Raw genomic sequence first — 12,156 nt, 5'->3', positions numbered from 1 at the left:
ATTTTCTAACTAAATTCCTATTTTTCATACATAACATATGTGCATATAAATACACATATATGCATGCATATATACATTATTTTTATATTTAAAATGAATCTTAAGCAAGGTCACAATTCTATTTCTGTTGATAATCTCCCCAAAAAGAAATAGGCAATTTGGACCTCGGACAAGGAATAGAGTATTGGAAAGGCAGGACCTTAGGTTTACAAGTCAAATAACAACAATGTTTATGTAAATGGTCTTAAACAAGAAAAAGTTGAGTTTCCATCCACAACTAAGTTCTAGAGCTGGTGGAGTGCCTCGAGCAGTAGAGCACCTGCTTAGCAAGCATGAGGCCCTGAGTTCAAGCCTCAGTATCACAAGAAAAAAAAATTATAAGACTCGATCAAAAACTAAGTTCTGGACCCAGTAACTAAGAGAAAGGATGAACAAATGGAACTACATGAAATTAAAAAGCTTCTGCACAACAAAAGAAATGGTCTCTAAATTGAAGAGACCACCCACAGAGTAGGAGAAAATATTTGCTAGCTATATACCAGACAAAGGACTGATAACCAGAATATACAGGGAGCTAAAAAACTAAACTCCCCCCAAATCAATGAACCAATAACGAAGTGGGCAACTGAACTAAACAGAACTTTTTCAAAGGAAGATATCCAAATGTCCAAAAAACACATGAAAAAAACACTCACCATCCCTGGCCATAAAGGAAATGCAAATCAAAACCACACTAATATTCCCCTTCACTCTTGTTAGAATAGCTATCATCATGAACACAAACAACAACAAATGTTGGTGAGGATGCAGGATAAAGGAACCCTTATACACTGCTGGTGGGAATGAAAGCTAGTACAACCACTTTGGGAAACAATATGGAGGCTTCTTAAAAAACTAAGCATAGATCTGCCATATGATCCAGCAATACCACTCGTAGGGATATACCCAAAGGAATGTGACTCAGGTTATTATAAAGGCACCTGCACATCCGTGTTTATTGCAGCACATTTCACAATAGCCAAGCTATGGAAAGAAACAAGATACCCCACTACCAATGAATGGATTAAGAAAATGTAGTATTTATACACAGTGAAATTTTACTCAGCCACAAATAAGAATGAAATCTTATCTCTCACAAGTAAATGGATGGAACAGGAGGACATCATCTTAAGCTAAGTTAGCTAGGGTCTGAAGGCCAAAAATCATGTGTTCTCCCTCATATGCGTATTATAGCCCTAAAACAAATGCAGTAATATTATTGGACATGTGTCACACACTAAAGGGACTGTGCATGGGAGGAATAGGGAAAGGGAAGGAAACCCAAAACTTGATTGATGTGCTCACTGTAGAGGAATGAATATAGTAATCTTAATACACAAGTACGTGGAAGGAACACTAGGATTCTCTCTGTATAGCTATTTTATCTCTAACAAAAATGCTATATCTTTCTTACTATCTCTTATGTTTTCTCTTCACCAAAATTGGAGAACAAGCAGGGCAGGGGAAGGAGTGCAAACAATGTATACACATGAGAGTAAATGTAAAAATGATTACAAAATTTTTTAAAAACCTAAGGTCTAGTAAAATAAGACATTAACTATATCAAAGTTCTACGAATCTTGGACTGTCATGTGAACTAGGAAAACAAAACAAAAAAAGTATCCTTCATTCTATTTGAAAGATCATATTTTTACTGCTTATCTACATTAAACTGTTTCCCAAAACTCCTATGTGATTGTACTGAAAACCTGTTAGACCCTTTTATCCTGACCAACCACTATCCTTACATACATGCGTACGCACGCACACACACACAGAACAGATAACAGACACTCCTTACATCCAGCTCTGCCAATATCTCCATCATTTCCATCACAATAAGTAGTGAGTCAGTTATGAAATGGTAAGCCAAGCTGATTATTTGTGACTTGTGGGTAAAATAACATGTCAAACTTGTTACCATCTTTGCAGAGGAGGTGTATCACCTTCATCCTGGCTGATAATGACTGTGCAGAAACTTCATTCCTGAAATACTGTGCTGGTTGGAACTCAGCTAAGCAACCTCATTTCCTTGAAAACTTGCAAATGTTTAAAGAAATGGCCATGATGCCTCCATAGCCATTTTTGCAATAATCTGGATTTTTTTTTCACTAGCAAGAAATAAATCTGCATGGTTCTGATTATTATTAGTCAATGTACCAATATACCAGGTACAGTGAGAAACCAGCAATCAGAAATACTAGACTCAGGAAGGGATCTGAAATGAAAATCCTTAATGGATTAAGGAAGGTTCTTATAGTTCCTGAGAAGTTCCCCCAAGTGTGTCTCAACTATAAAGTGCCCGCCTAGCAACTCAAAGCCCTGAGTTCAGACATCAGTACCATTAATTAATTAATTAATTAAAATTTAACTTTTTTCTTTGAAAACATAAAGCTAAGTAATTCCATTTTCTCCTTGGGACTATAGGCATTTAATATTCAAAATTTATAAAATTGTGTTATTTATTTTGAAAAACTATGCAAGATGGTATAACATGAAAAGTAAATAGAAAAAAATAACACTATTAGAGTAGAAAACTAAAATAAAGTATTAAATAGCTTCCTCTAGAGCCAGCATTAGACTATGGGAGCTCTCTGGGTCTTTATTTACCCTTACTAGTAAATTCAGTACCAAGAACAGATGTTCTACTACTTCTTTCTGCATAATAGAATAAGCCAAACCCTGAGCACTTTGTCTCTCTTATGATCTTTTTACTTAAAACGTTAGAATTACCTAGTGAGACTGCAAAATCAGAACAACAAAAGCAACACAAATAACCTATTTAACACATAATGAGGTTTTGTTCTTTGTTATTTAAAAGCTAGTTACTGTGACCTCCTCACCACAGTAATAAGAGGTTGTGTATTAACCTTTTAACAGGTTCTTTCTCTTTATATTGGATCACTAAGAATTACTGAACAGGGCAATGGGTGAAAAATATCAGAGTAGAACGTTTGCTAAGTTATTTGTGTGGTGAGATGGACCAGAAGGGCTTTTGAAAACATGCCGAATTTGGGGCTGTCTTTGTCTTCATTCTATTTTGGTCTAAGGAGAAGATGTGAGAAGTAAATATAGAAAACTTTACATAGTGTATTGTGTAATTATACTGGTTTATAGAGGCAGGAGACTGAGGCTGGGGACCTAGAGGGTGTGGTGCTGATTTCAGTCAAGGGTTTGAGCCTCTGTTTCCAAATTTGTTAAAATGTTGACAAATGAAATGTCCCATACAGTTGTTTTGAGATTTTAGCTAATGAATTTGAAAAGGCTTTGCAAAATATGAAGCCCTATGCATATTTTGTTGTTGCCACCAACTTTTGACTTGCTATTTTTGTGACGAAAAAATTCTTTCCTGATAAAATATGACTATACCTCTGTAGCACAGAATCCACTATGTATTTACAATAGAATTGGCTAAGATTTTATAAATTGCCATGAAATGTCATAGGCTGATTTGCCTTTTTGGTGATTTTGTACATTAATCACTGAATAACCTTCAGTTTTCCAAATAAAGAATAAAAAGAGCAGTGATGACATTTGTAATCATGTACAGAAAGGGACTTATTTAAATTCTTCACAGATGGAGAGATATCAAGGGTAAATCATTATACCCACATTTCTAATTTTAAGAAGCTCTGAGGATGTTTGTGGATAGTAAGGAGCAAACATTGTTTTGCATATAGAATTATTCATAAACTTTGCATACCACAGTCTCAGATCTTCCATATGATTCTGGGAGACCATTACCTTATTATTGAGACATTTATAAAAAGAAACTTATGTTAAACTACATGCAATACACAAGCTGAGCAAATTGGTGCACAAGGCTAGTGCCCTTTTAAACTGAGAATCTGCATATCTTAGAATTTAATTTGGCTTAGTGCTATGTAAAGAATGACATGTGACATATACCCCCAAGTCTAGCCTCAGAAGAGTTTATTATTTCTGATCAAACTGCACAACTCATTTCATTTCAAACAACATAATTCTACCCAATATTTTCTGTAAACTATCTCTGACAATAAATACGGAACAGTGCTTGAGATTTTTAGCAAATGCCAAAGATATTTGCATGGTGTCTGGTATTCTTTAAAAATAATTTCAAGGGTTGGAACATGTTCACAGGGATACACACAAGAAAATCTAGTGCCAAATGTTCTTTGGACTTTGAGATATATAACATATGGAAGTACTTTCTATGAGTAATAAGCATAAACCCCAGAGGATAAAATGGTATAGTCTGTTTTGTCTACCAAATTTAAATGTTTTTACTAATTCAGAAATTAAAACTTGTTTCTTAAAACAGACATTAAGATTTTCTGAAATACAAATACTTCCTTGTTATTCTGTTTTATATGTAGTTTTAAATTAAGATATTTTAGTAACCCCTAGGTTCATAATAGAAAAATCAGATGTAAATATGAAAAACACTGATAAACTCACTAGACATAACTGTCAATATGACTTGTCATTTTACTATCCTGGATATTCTTCCTATATATCCTATATATATATATATATATATATATATATATATATATATATATATATATAAATATATATATATATATATATATATATATATATATATATATATATATTATATATATATATATATATATTTGAAATTTAGTTTGGAAAAGAAGATAGAAACTGTTATTGTGATACCAAATGAATACTACCACCAGAAGAAAAATGTTCACTTTTCAAGACTCTGGAAATGATTTTTGCCACCACATTTTAGAACTGCTATAGTATAATAGGCAAATACTCTTAGTCATACAAATTGAACATCCCCAATCAAAAAAAAAAATCCAAAATACTGCAAAATCAGAAATTTTCCCAAATATTGATAAGTAGAAAATACCACACTTTATCTCATGCGACAGGTCACAATCAGATGCTAAAAATATCGTATCCAAAGACCTTCAGCCTATGAGTATAAAGTGCATATGAAACATAAATTAATTTTGTGTTTAGACTTAGGTCCCATCCCCAAGATTTCTCATTGTATATGTGCAAATATTCCAAAATGCAAAAAAATCTGAAATGCACAATTCTTCAGTCCCTGACATTTCAAATAAGGGGTGCTCAACTTCTATAACTTGGTTCCTCCGGCAAAGCCTCCTTCTCTCTGGGGCTGGAAAGAGGGTAAGCATGAGAGAGATGGTACCGTTGGACTTTCTCATTGCATTCATTGTGGTAGATGTACGTCCTTGGAACTGTTCACAGCTGATCCCTGGCGTCTCTGGAATGCTCCTGGCTCCACTAATTAGAATATTCTCAGAGCCACGAGATGGGGCACACATCTTCTATCCCATGCCTATCCTAACTAAGATGGAAAATTAATTCTGCTATTGCCAGGAGACAGCAAAGTAGTTTGTCAGGATGAACCAAAGCGCTTAGACTCAGAAAGTTATTCACCCTCTACTATCATGCAGAAGGAACTAAAGATATTAAGAATGTCTCTCCCAACATCTGTTTGTTATTCATTCATTTTGCTGGCATCTTTAATTTGGGGTGACAGTGCCTTCTGAGACTTTAGGAGCCATCCCTCTCAGTAACCAAATACTGTCCTGAGGGGTACATTTTCTTATGCAGCTGTTCCCTGAAGTCTCAATACTGTGCTAGAGATGGCAGTATGCAATACAGTGTCCTGATGTCTCCCTCTCTCCTTGCCTTCACAGCTGGCGCTACGTACATCTTTGGGAAAAGTGGTGGCCTCATCCTCTACACCTGGCCAGCCAATGACAGGCCCAGCACCCGCTCTGACCGCCTCGCTGTGGGCTTCAGCACCACTGTGAAGGATGGCATCTTAGTACGCATTGATAGCGCTCCAGGACTTGGCGACTTCCTCCAGCTTCATATAGTGAGTACCTGGCCTCGGCCTGGATTCTCTTGTCTTCCTTGTGGTCTGAATTGGTGAGTCAGATGAATGCAGCAGACATTCTATAGCAAAAGTATAGTATACATGTTTATGAAAATTGCCTTCAGTTGTGTAAACCATCTTGTTCATCCATGCCTTGGTGATAAGAACAATTAAAAACTCTTCCCTGTGCCCCATAAATGTAAAGAAATTCTCTACATTCCATTTACATACCCCTCGTTCCAGACTTCCTTTCCCAACTATGTGGCTTGGCCTGCAGTGAAACATTTGGCAGAGCACTTGGGTGTAGACAAGCAAGAGACTTAGCTGGTGTGGTTTACCTTACCTGGTGCAAGTAGCAAAGTCAACCAGAATGTTCAAGATTCCCTAGGCTGAGAATTGGTAAACTTTCTATAGAGAGCTAGTTAGTAAATATTCTGGACCTTGCAAGTCATGCAGTCACTGTTGGTTTTACTGTAGATACTATGCTTTTTTAAAGCATGTGACTATACTTCAATACAAATTCATTTGTAAGATCTGACTACAGGCTGTACATTGGTGATCCCTGTCCTAGGCTGCAAATGGCACAGTAAAGTGTAAGGAATTGTGATTAAAAACTGAAGTCAGAATGCCGGGGTGAGAAGGACACAAAACAGAGCATCATGATGACTAAGAGTTAAGATATTCATGCATATTGTATATTTAACATTTTGCTCTAGGGCTTGCATCTATGAGCCCAATAGGACTGTATCCTCAGTCCCTGCACATCGTAAGAACACAGAGCAAGTCAAAGAAATTAAAATGATTTGGAGGAAAATATTACTTCATTATGAGGATAGAAAATATTTTTATAGCAACAATTAACCCATTTTATCACCTGTTCAATATGCAGTTAAGAAAGTAGGCTAAGGAAAGATATGATTCTCATCCATAAGTACCCCAAGTGCAGCCTCCAAGAGAAAAGAGAGGAATTGTTCTCATTAGTTAGCAATGACAAGGCTAGAAAGAATGGATTTAATTTGGAGCAATAAGAATTCAGTTTAAATAGCAGGGGGAAAAAGCAGTTAAGAAAAAAGATCATCTAGGGATTAGTACCAATTTCCAAAAAGAAGAAAAGGAACATTGACTGGGAATTTTTTAATCAGTTTTGCTAATGTCCAGAGCTGGGAGAGAGGGGAGGACAGGGAAGCAGATTATGAGATTTCGTTGCTTGTCTCCAGAGTTGGAGGTGGCTGGCAGGAACAGCAGGCTCAACCCTCAACAGTGCCCATCCTTCAGCACCTTCCCTTCTGCTTCAACCATGACTTGAAATGGAGCAGCTCAAAGTGCCAGGCTTTAGCAAGAGCAGTTCCTCTACTTCAGAACCCAGGAAAGGACTGGTCAGAAATGATCACCATCAAACCATGGAAGAGGGGGTCTGAAGAATGTTTAATTCTTTCTTAGATGCTTCAGGGCCATATGGTGCGATGAGTCTGAGCTCAAACACTTTTAAAAGCCATGCCAACCAGCAAAGAGAAAGGCAGCCATAGTTACTACAGTTTGTCTTTATTTGGCCTCTAAGAACCACCATAATTTACAAAACTGAGATTTATGCTGCGTATCACTTAATGACTATTTCATGGCAGCTATAACTAGGCTATTATTACTGGCTCACTTGCATTTTCATGGTGATTTATCTTCCTTCTTTGTTCAGTGTGTCTTACTAAGAAAAATATGATTTGGCACAGCCATGAGCATATTTTTAGAGTCAGATGATGTGCATCAGTTTGTGTATCAGTTTGTCCCCATTCATGTTCTGTAGGGCAGCTTTGCTTTTAAGAAAGAGGTTCTCTGCTGGGTGTGGTGGCTACTTGGGAGGCAGAGATTAGGAGGATTGTGGCTTGAGGCCAGCCTGGGAAAAAAGTTAGTGAGACTCCCATCTCAACTAATAAGCTTGTCAGGGTGGTACATGCCTATAATTCCAGAAGGGAAACAGAAAGGAAGATAGTGGTCCAAGGCCACCTCCAGACTAAAATGTGAGACCCTATTCAAAACATGGGGAGGCTGGGATATAGCTAAAGTTGTAGGCACTTACCTAGCAAGTGTGAGGCCCTGGGTTCAAACCCCAGTACTGAAAAAACAAAAAGCAAAACAAAAATAGAAAGGTTTTCTTAAAATTGACAAGATTTTAAAAAATCTATATGTGGATACTGGGAACTTCTAGCAGGAACCAGAGTATCACAGTATATCATATTATGCCTCTATGAAGTGCTATCACTTCCTTGGTGTGTTTGAAAAGAGGGTGCTTCTAAACATACTTTGGGGTTCTAATACTCTGCCTTTGCTTCTGTTTCTTAGTGTGCACAGGCTTGACATGGTATATTATAGTGTTTTCTTTCTAAAAACAAAACTACCATCAAGATGTGTAGAATCCCTTTGGGGTGCCATGGACTTAATCCAGTGTTGCTGCCATTGGCTCAGCATTCTGGGAATTCTGAATAGATTTTTCCCTTAAGAGTTAGTACATGATATAGACCCATCTTTGTAGGGCAAAAAAATAGTCAAAGGGGCCCTGTAACATGGACAATCCACACAGTTCTAGAATAAACCTGGCCTGTCTATGACCCTATTAAACATGGGGCTCCTTCACTGGTCTAGTCATTTGAAATCATGTTTGATTTCCTAGTGGATTGTCTCTTTGTCTACACTCCTTACCACAATGATAAATGAGTCAAAGTAGAAGATGGAAAGACTTGATGACAAAACCAGCTTCTTATTTTGAATAGTTAAGTAGATGTATCAGTAAAATAAAACCACAAATACCTATTAAGATACTTTATAAAACTTATACCATTTGTAAAAAGTGTTTTGTTTGTTGAATAGTTTGTTTCCTTGTATTAAAAAAAATAACTCAAAAAGAAAAGGACTTTGAGGCCATTAGTGAAAGTGAAAGGGATCAGGCAAGACGCAAAAGATTTCATTCTACATCCTAGGCAGTTTGCCTAGGAGAAGAACTCACTGGGAAAACAAGCAAAGAAATGGCAGAAAGAGGAGATTCAAGCAGGTGTATTTGTTCATTTTGTGCTACTAAAACAGAACAGCTGAGATTGGGTAATTTATAGAGAACAGAAGCTTATTTCTCATGGGTTGTGAGGTTGTGAAGCTGGCAAGTTGAGACCTATTACTTCCAAGATGGCATCTTATACACTGTGTCTTCCAGAGCTTTGAGGGGGCAGGAATGCCATGGAAGAAGAGAGCAAACCTACTCCAACAAGTCTTTTTTTTTTTTTAAATAACAATCTACCTTCTGAAAGGCCCTTCTTCCCAATACTGTTGCACAAGATATTAAGCTTCCAAAACATGAGTGTTGGGGGATACATTCAGACCATAACATCACAATAAATTCCAAGGACAAGCGGAGAACTTAGGGATCTTCTGTAGATGTACACCAGCAGTGATTCCATGGGGGTGAAACTTCATTCCTTAAGTCTGGTTGCTAATGGTGAAGAGAAAGTACTTTACTATTACTTTGTAACGGTGTTTAGGCTGATGAAGCTGGTTTTAAAACAAAGTATAAATTAAGTTATCCAGTGTGAAAGGTGTGTGTAAGTGTGTGTGTGTGTGTGTGTGTGTGTGTGTGTGAAAAAGAGAGAGAGAGAGAGAATCCATGTCTTATAAATTGTGCTGAAGGCAATTCCTAGGAATTCTTAAAGTATTTTCTGCAGCATCAATACATTGTCATTGGAATAATTCAGTCTAATCATCCCCAAGTTAGTATATTTAAAGTAAGAGAAAAATACTCTTCTAAGGACACAAGTCTGACCCAGAGGAGAGCACCTAGTCTAGAACAGCCCACAGAACAAGACTGACAGATGGCCTCATCTCAGCTGCCACTTCTCAGTGGTCTTCTCTTTCACTGAGAGTTTCTCACTGAGAATGTCTCTGAGGGCAGAGGGTGAATTAAGCAGGTATGAAATCCAGTTTCCACTAGATATATCTGCAGAAATGGGACTTTGTGTATGTAACTGCACATTTATCACACCTGTTCTAAGCTGCATACTACCCCTTCTCACATGACTGAGCTCTCCTTGCTCCTTCTTTGTCTTCCTGAAATGTCCACTCATTACAGTCTGTTTAGGAGCATATGCATCTTCTTCAACTCATGCTGCACTTACTCCACTGGAAGTCATTGCGTCATTTACTAATTAGTTTAAAGTAGTCTCATTAGTTATTCGTCTCACCACAGGGTAAGGTCAGCTACTGTGACAGAATTTGAGGGTTTTTTTTTTTTTTTTAACTTCGGAGAGTGGGAGAGAATGGAGGATAAGTGGCACCACCATCATGTGTGATGTCAGGATTGGGTAGAGAAAGCATAGACAAAATGAAGGCTTTCATTCCTCAAGAGAATAGTGAATAATTGGTGCAAAGAAATAAAAGGCACCAGTGTAAGTTGGTACCTTAGGCATTTTTTGCTATTTTATAATTTGCTTAGATTATTAGGCCAAGGGCTGGGGGAGGCCTTTCCCTTTTGTGACACTTTCTTTTAAACCTGAACTCTCCCTACTCTTTTGGCCCTCATGGTGGCTAAATGGCCTTTGACAATCAGTGTTGAACAAGACAAGCCTGAGATCACTTAAAAAATCAGAGAAGAGCTCATGGTGGCAAAGCCCTGGCAAAGTCAGTGAGCTCTTATCTCAACAAAATGCAAACAAAAGGGCTGGGGATGGGGTGTAGATCCAGGGATGGAACACTTGTGAGAGACCCTGTACCACAGAATTTAAAAAAAAAAAAGTAAAAAGCCAAGAGATCAAAATAATGTAGGAATCACTGATTTCAAATTAGTTAACTTTGTTTTAAGTTCACATTTCCATGATACAGTATTTTCTGTGTCAATTGTTACTGGTGATACCAATGAAATCACGAATGGAATGGGTTTGACAGAGGTAAAAAGGTCTTTGTTGAAGCTCATAAAGCTCATGTGCATGAAATGAGATTCCATGGAGTCAGGCTGTTTTAGGGCAGAAGGATTTTTAAAAATTATTATTTCAAATCTAAGCTTCCCTCCAGTGAAATCTATTATCGAAGAGTTAATCTGTTCGATATTTGGAGAGCTGCTACTATTAGTTATGAGTGACATCTGCCTATTGATGCCACATCTTGACTTAATGGAGCTATGTCATGTTACACTCACCTCCATTTATATAAGAGGGTAAGAATTGAATAGGACCAGAGAAAGGATTACCATGAAGTGCTTGCTACTGCTATCATGCAGTTCTTGACAACCTCCTTTCACCACCTACCAAATAGAGGTCACCAAGAACTGGGCAAAAATTAGCTTCTCTTTATGTACTTAATGCTGAGTGTAAAAAAAGACATCTTATTAATTTCCTTCTCCCTGTGTGTAACTTACAGAAAATCCTCTTGGATTCATTTTTTAATTATGAGCCTTTCAGGAACAGTGAAAATTTATGTCAGGACATCTGGTTTGTTTGACAAGAATCTATAACTTTCCCCCAACTATTTCCTTTCTGACTTATGATATAGATATTTATATAAACCAATGTAGGGAAGACAAAGGAGTACTGTGCAGACAGTCCTCTTTTTTATACTGTGAAAAAAGTGGACCCTCTAGGAAAAAGACTGGTAATATTCTCTCATGGTCAGATATGAAGGAATTGGGTATTTCTTAAGTTTGGATTGTATAATATTGTTTTTCATAATTTATAGCATTCAAGAGACTCTGAGAAAAGGAATAGGAGCAGAGTTGAAATGTGATAAATGCTCACACCTATTGCATCTATACACTGCCTACCTGGATGCATCATTTTGGCTGTCTCTCTGTGGATATTTACAATAACCATTGACATCTATTGAGTTAGGCCTCAGTGAAGTTAGGTGGCTATTAACTTCAATTCATACCTGGATTTGGCCACTGACAACTGGATTTGATTCCAGGACTGAATTTAAGGGAATCTCCAATGGAGCACAGAGGAATGTTGGTGTTTTAGAGACTGGTAACAACAAGTAAAGAAGGAAAGAACAAGAAAACAACAAAGGTGTCCAGCAGATGCAATTTCGTTTCCCACAGAGTACTGTGCACTGCAGGTTGGCTCTGTTTCCTTTCACTGCTATTTGTTCTTAGTGGAAAAGGCCTCTTTGGGTTTTCTGGGTTTAGGAGCTTTTCTAGATCATTAACCACTTGTGCAGAGAGGGCTTGGCAGGCATCCTGCGTATGGTTTCCAGCTTAGCTGCGCCATCCCAACAGAGTTGGAGAG

At 37.4% G+C, this 12,156-nt stretch overlaps 1 protein-coding gene across 37 annotated transcripts in view; it reads left to right on the top strand.

The window, feature by feature from the left end:
* Nucleotides 1-12,156, top strand: part of Nrxn3 (neurexin 3) — a 1,521,272-nt gene that overhangs the window by 1,163,885 nt on the left and 345,231 nt on the right. For all 37 annotated transcript variants that reach the window (XR_012446073.1, XR_012446074.1, XM_074067424.1 and 34 more), the window contains one exon: nucleotides 5,724-5,905. Coding sequence is in view for 35 of the 37 variants with exons in the window: in XM_074067424.1 (XP_073923525.1) it covers nucleotides 5,724-5,905 (182 nt within the window). In the remaining 2 variants the exon portion in view is untranslated. The remainder of the gene's footprint in view (nucleotides 1-5,723; nucleotides 5,906-12,156) is intronic.

The sequence above is a fragment of the Castor canadensis genome, chromosome 3, assembly GCF_047511655.1.
Source record: "Castor canadensis chromosome 3, mCasCan1.hap1v2, whole genome shotgun sequence".
NCBI classification, from domain to species: domain Eukaryota; kingdom Metazoa; phylum Chordata; class Mammalia; order Rodentia; family Castoridae; genus Castor; species Castor canadensis.
This window is presented reverse-complemented; position numbering and strand designations above follow the sequence as displayed.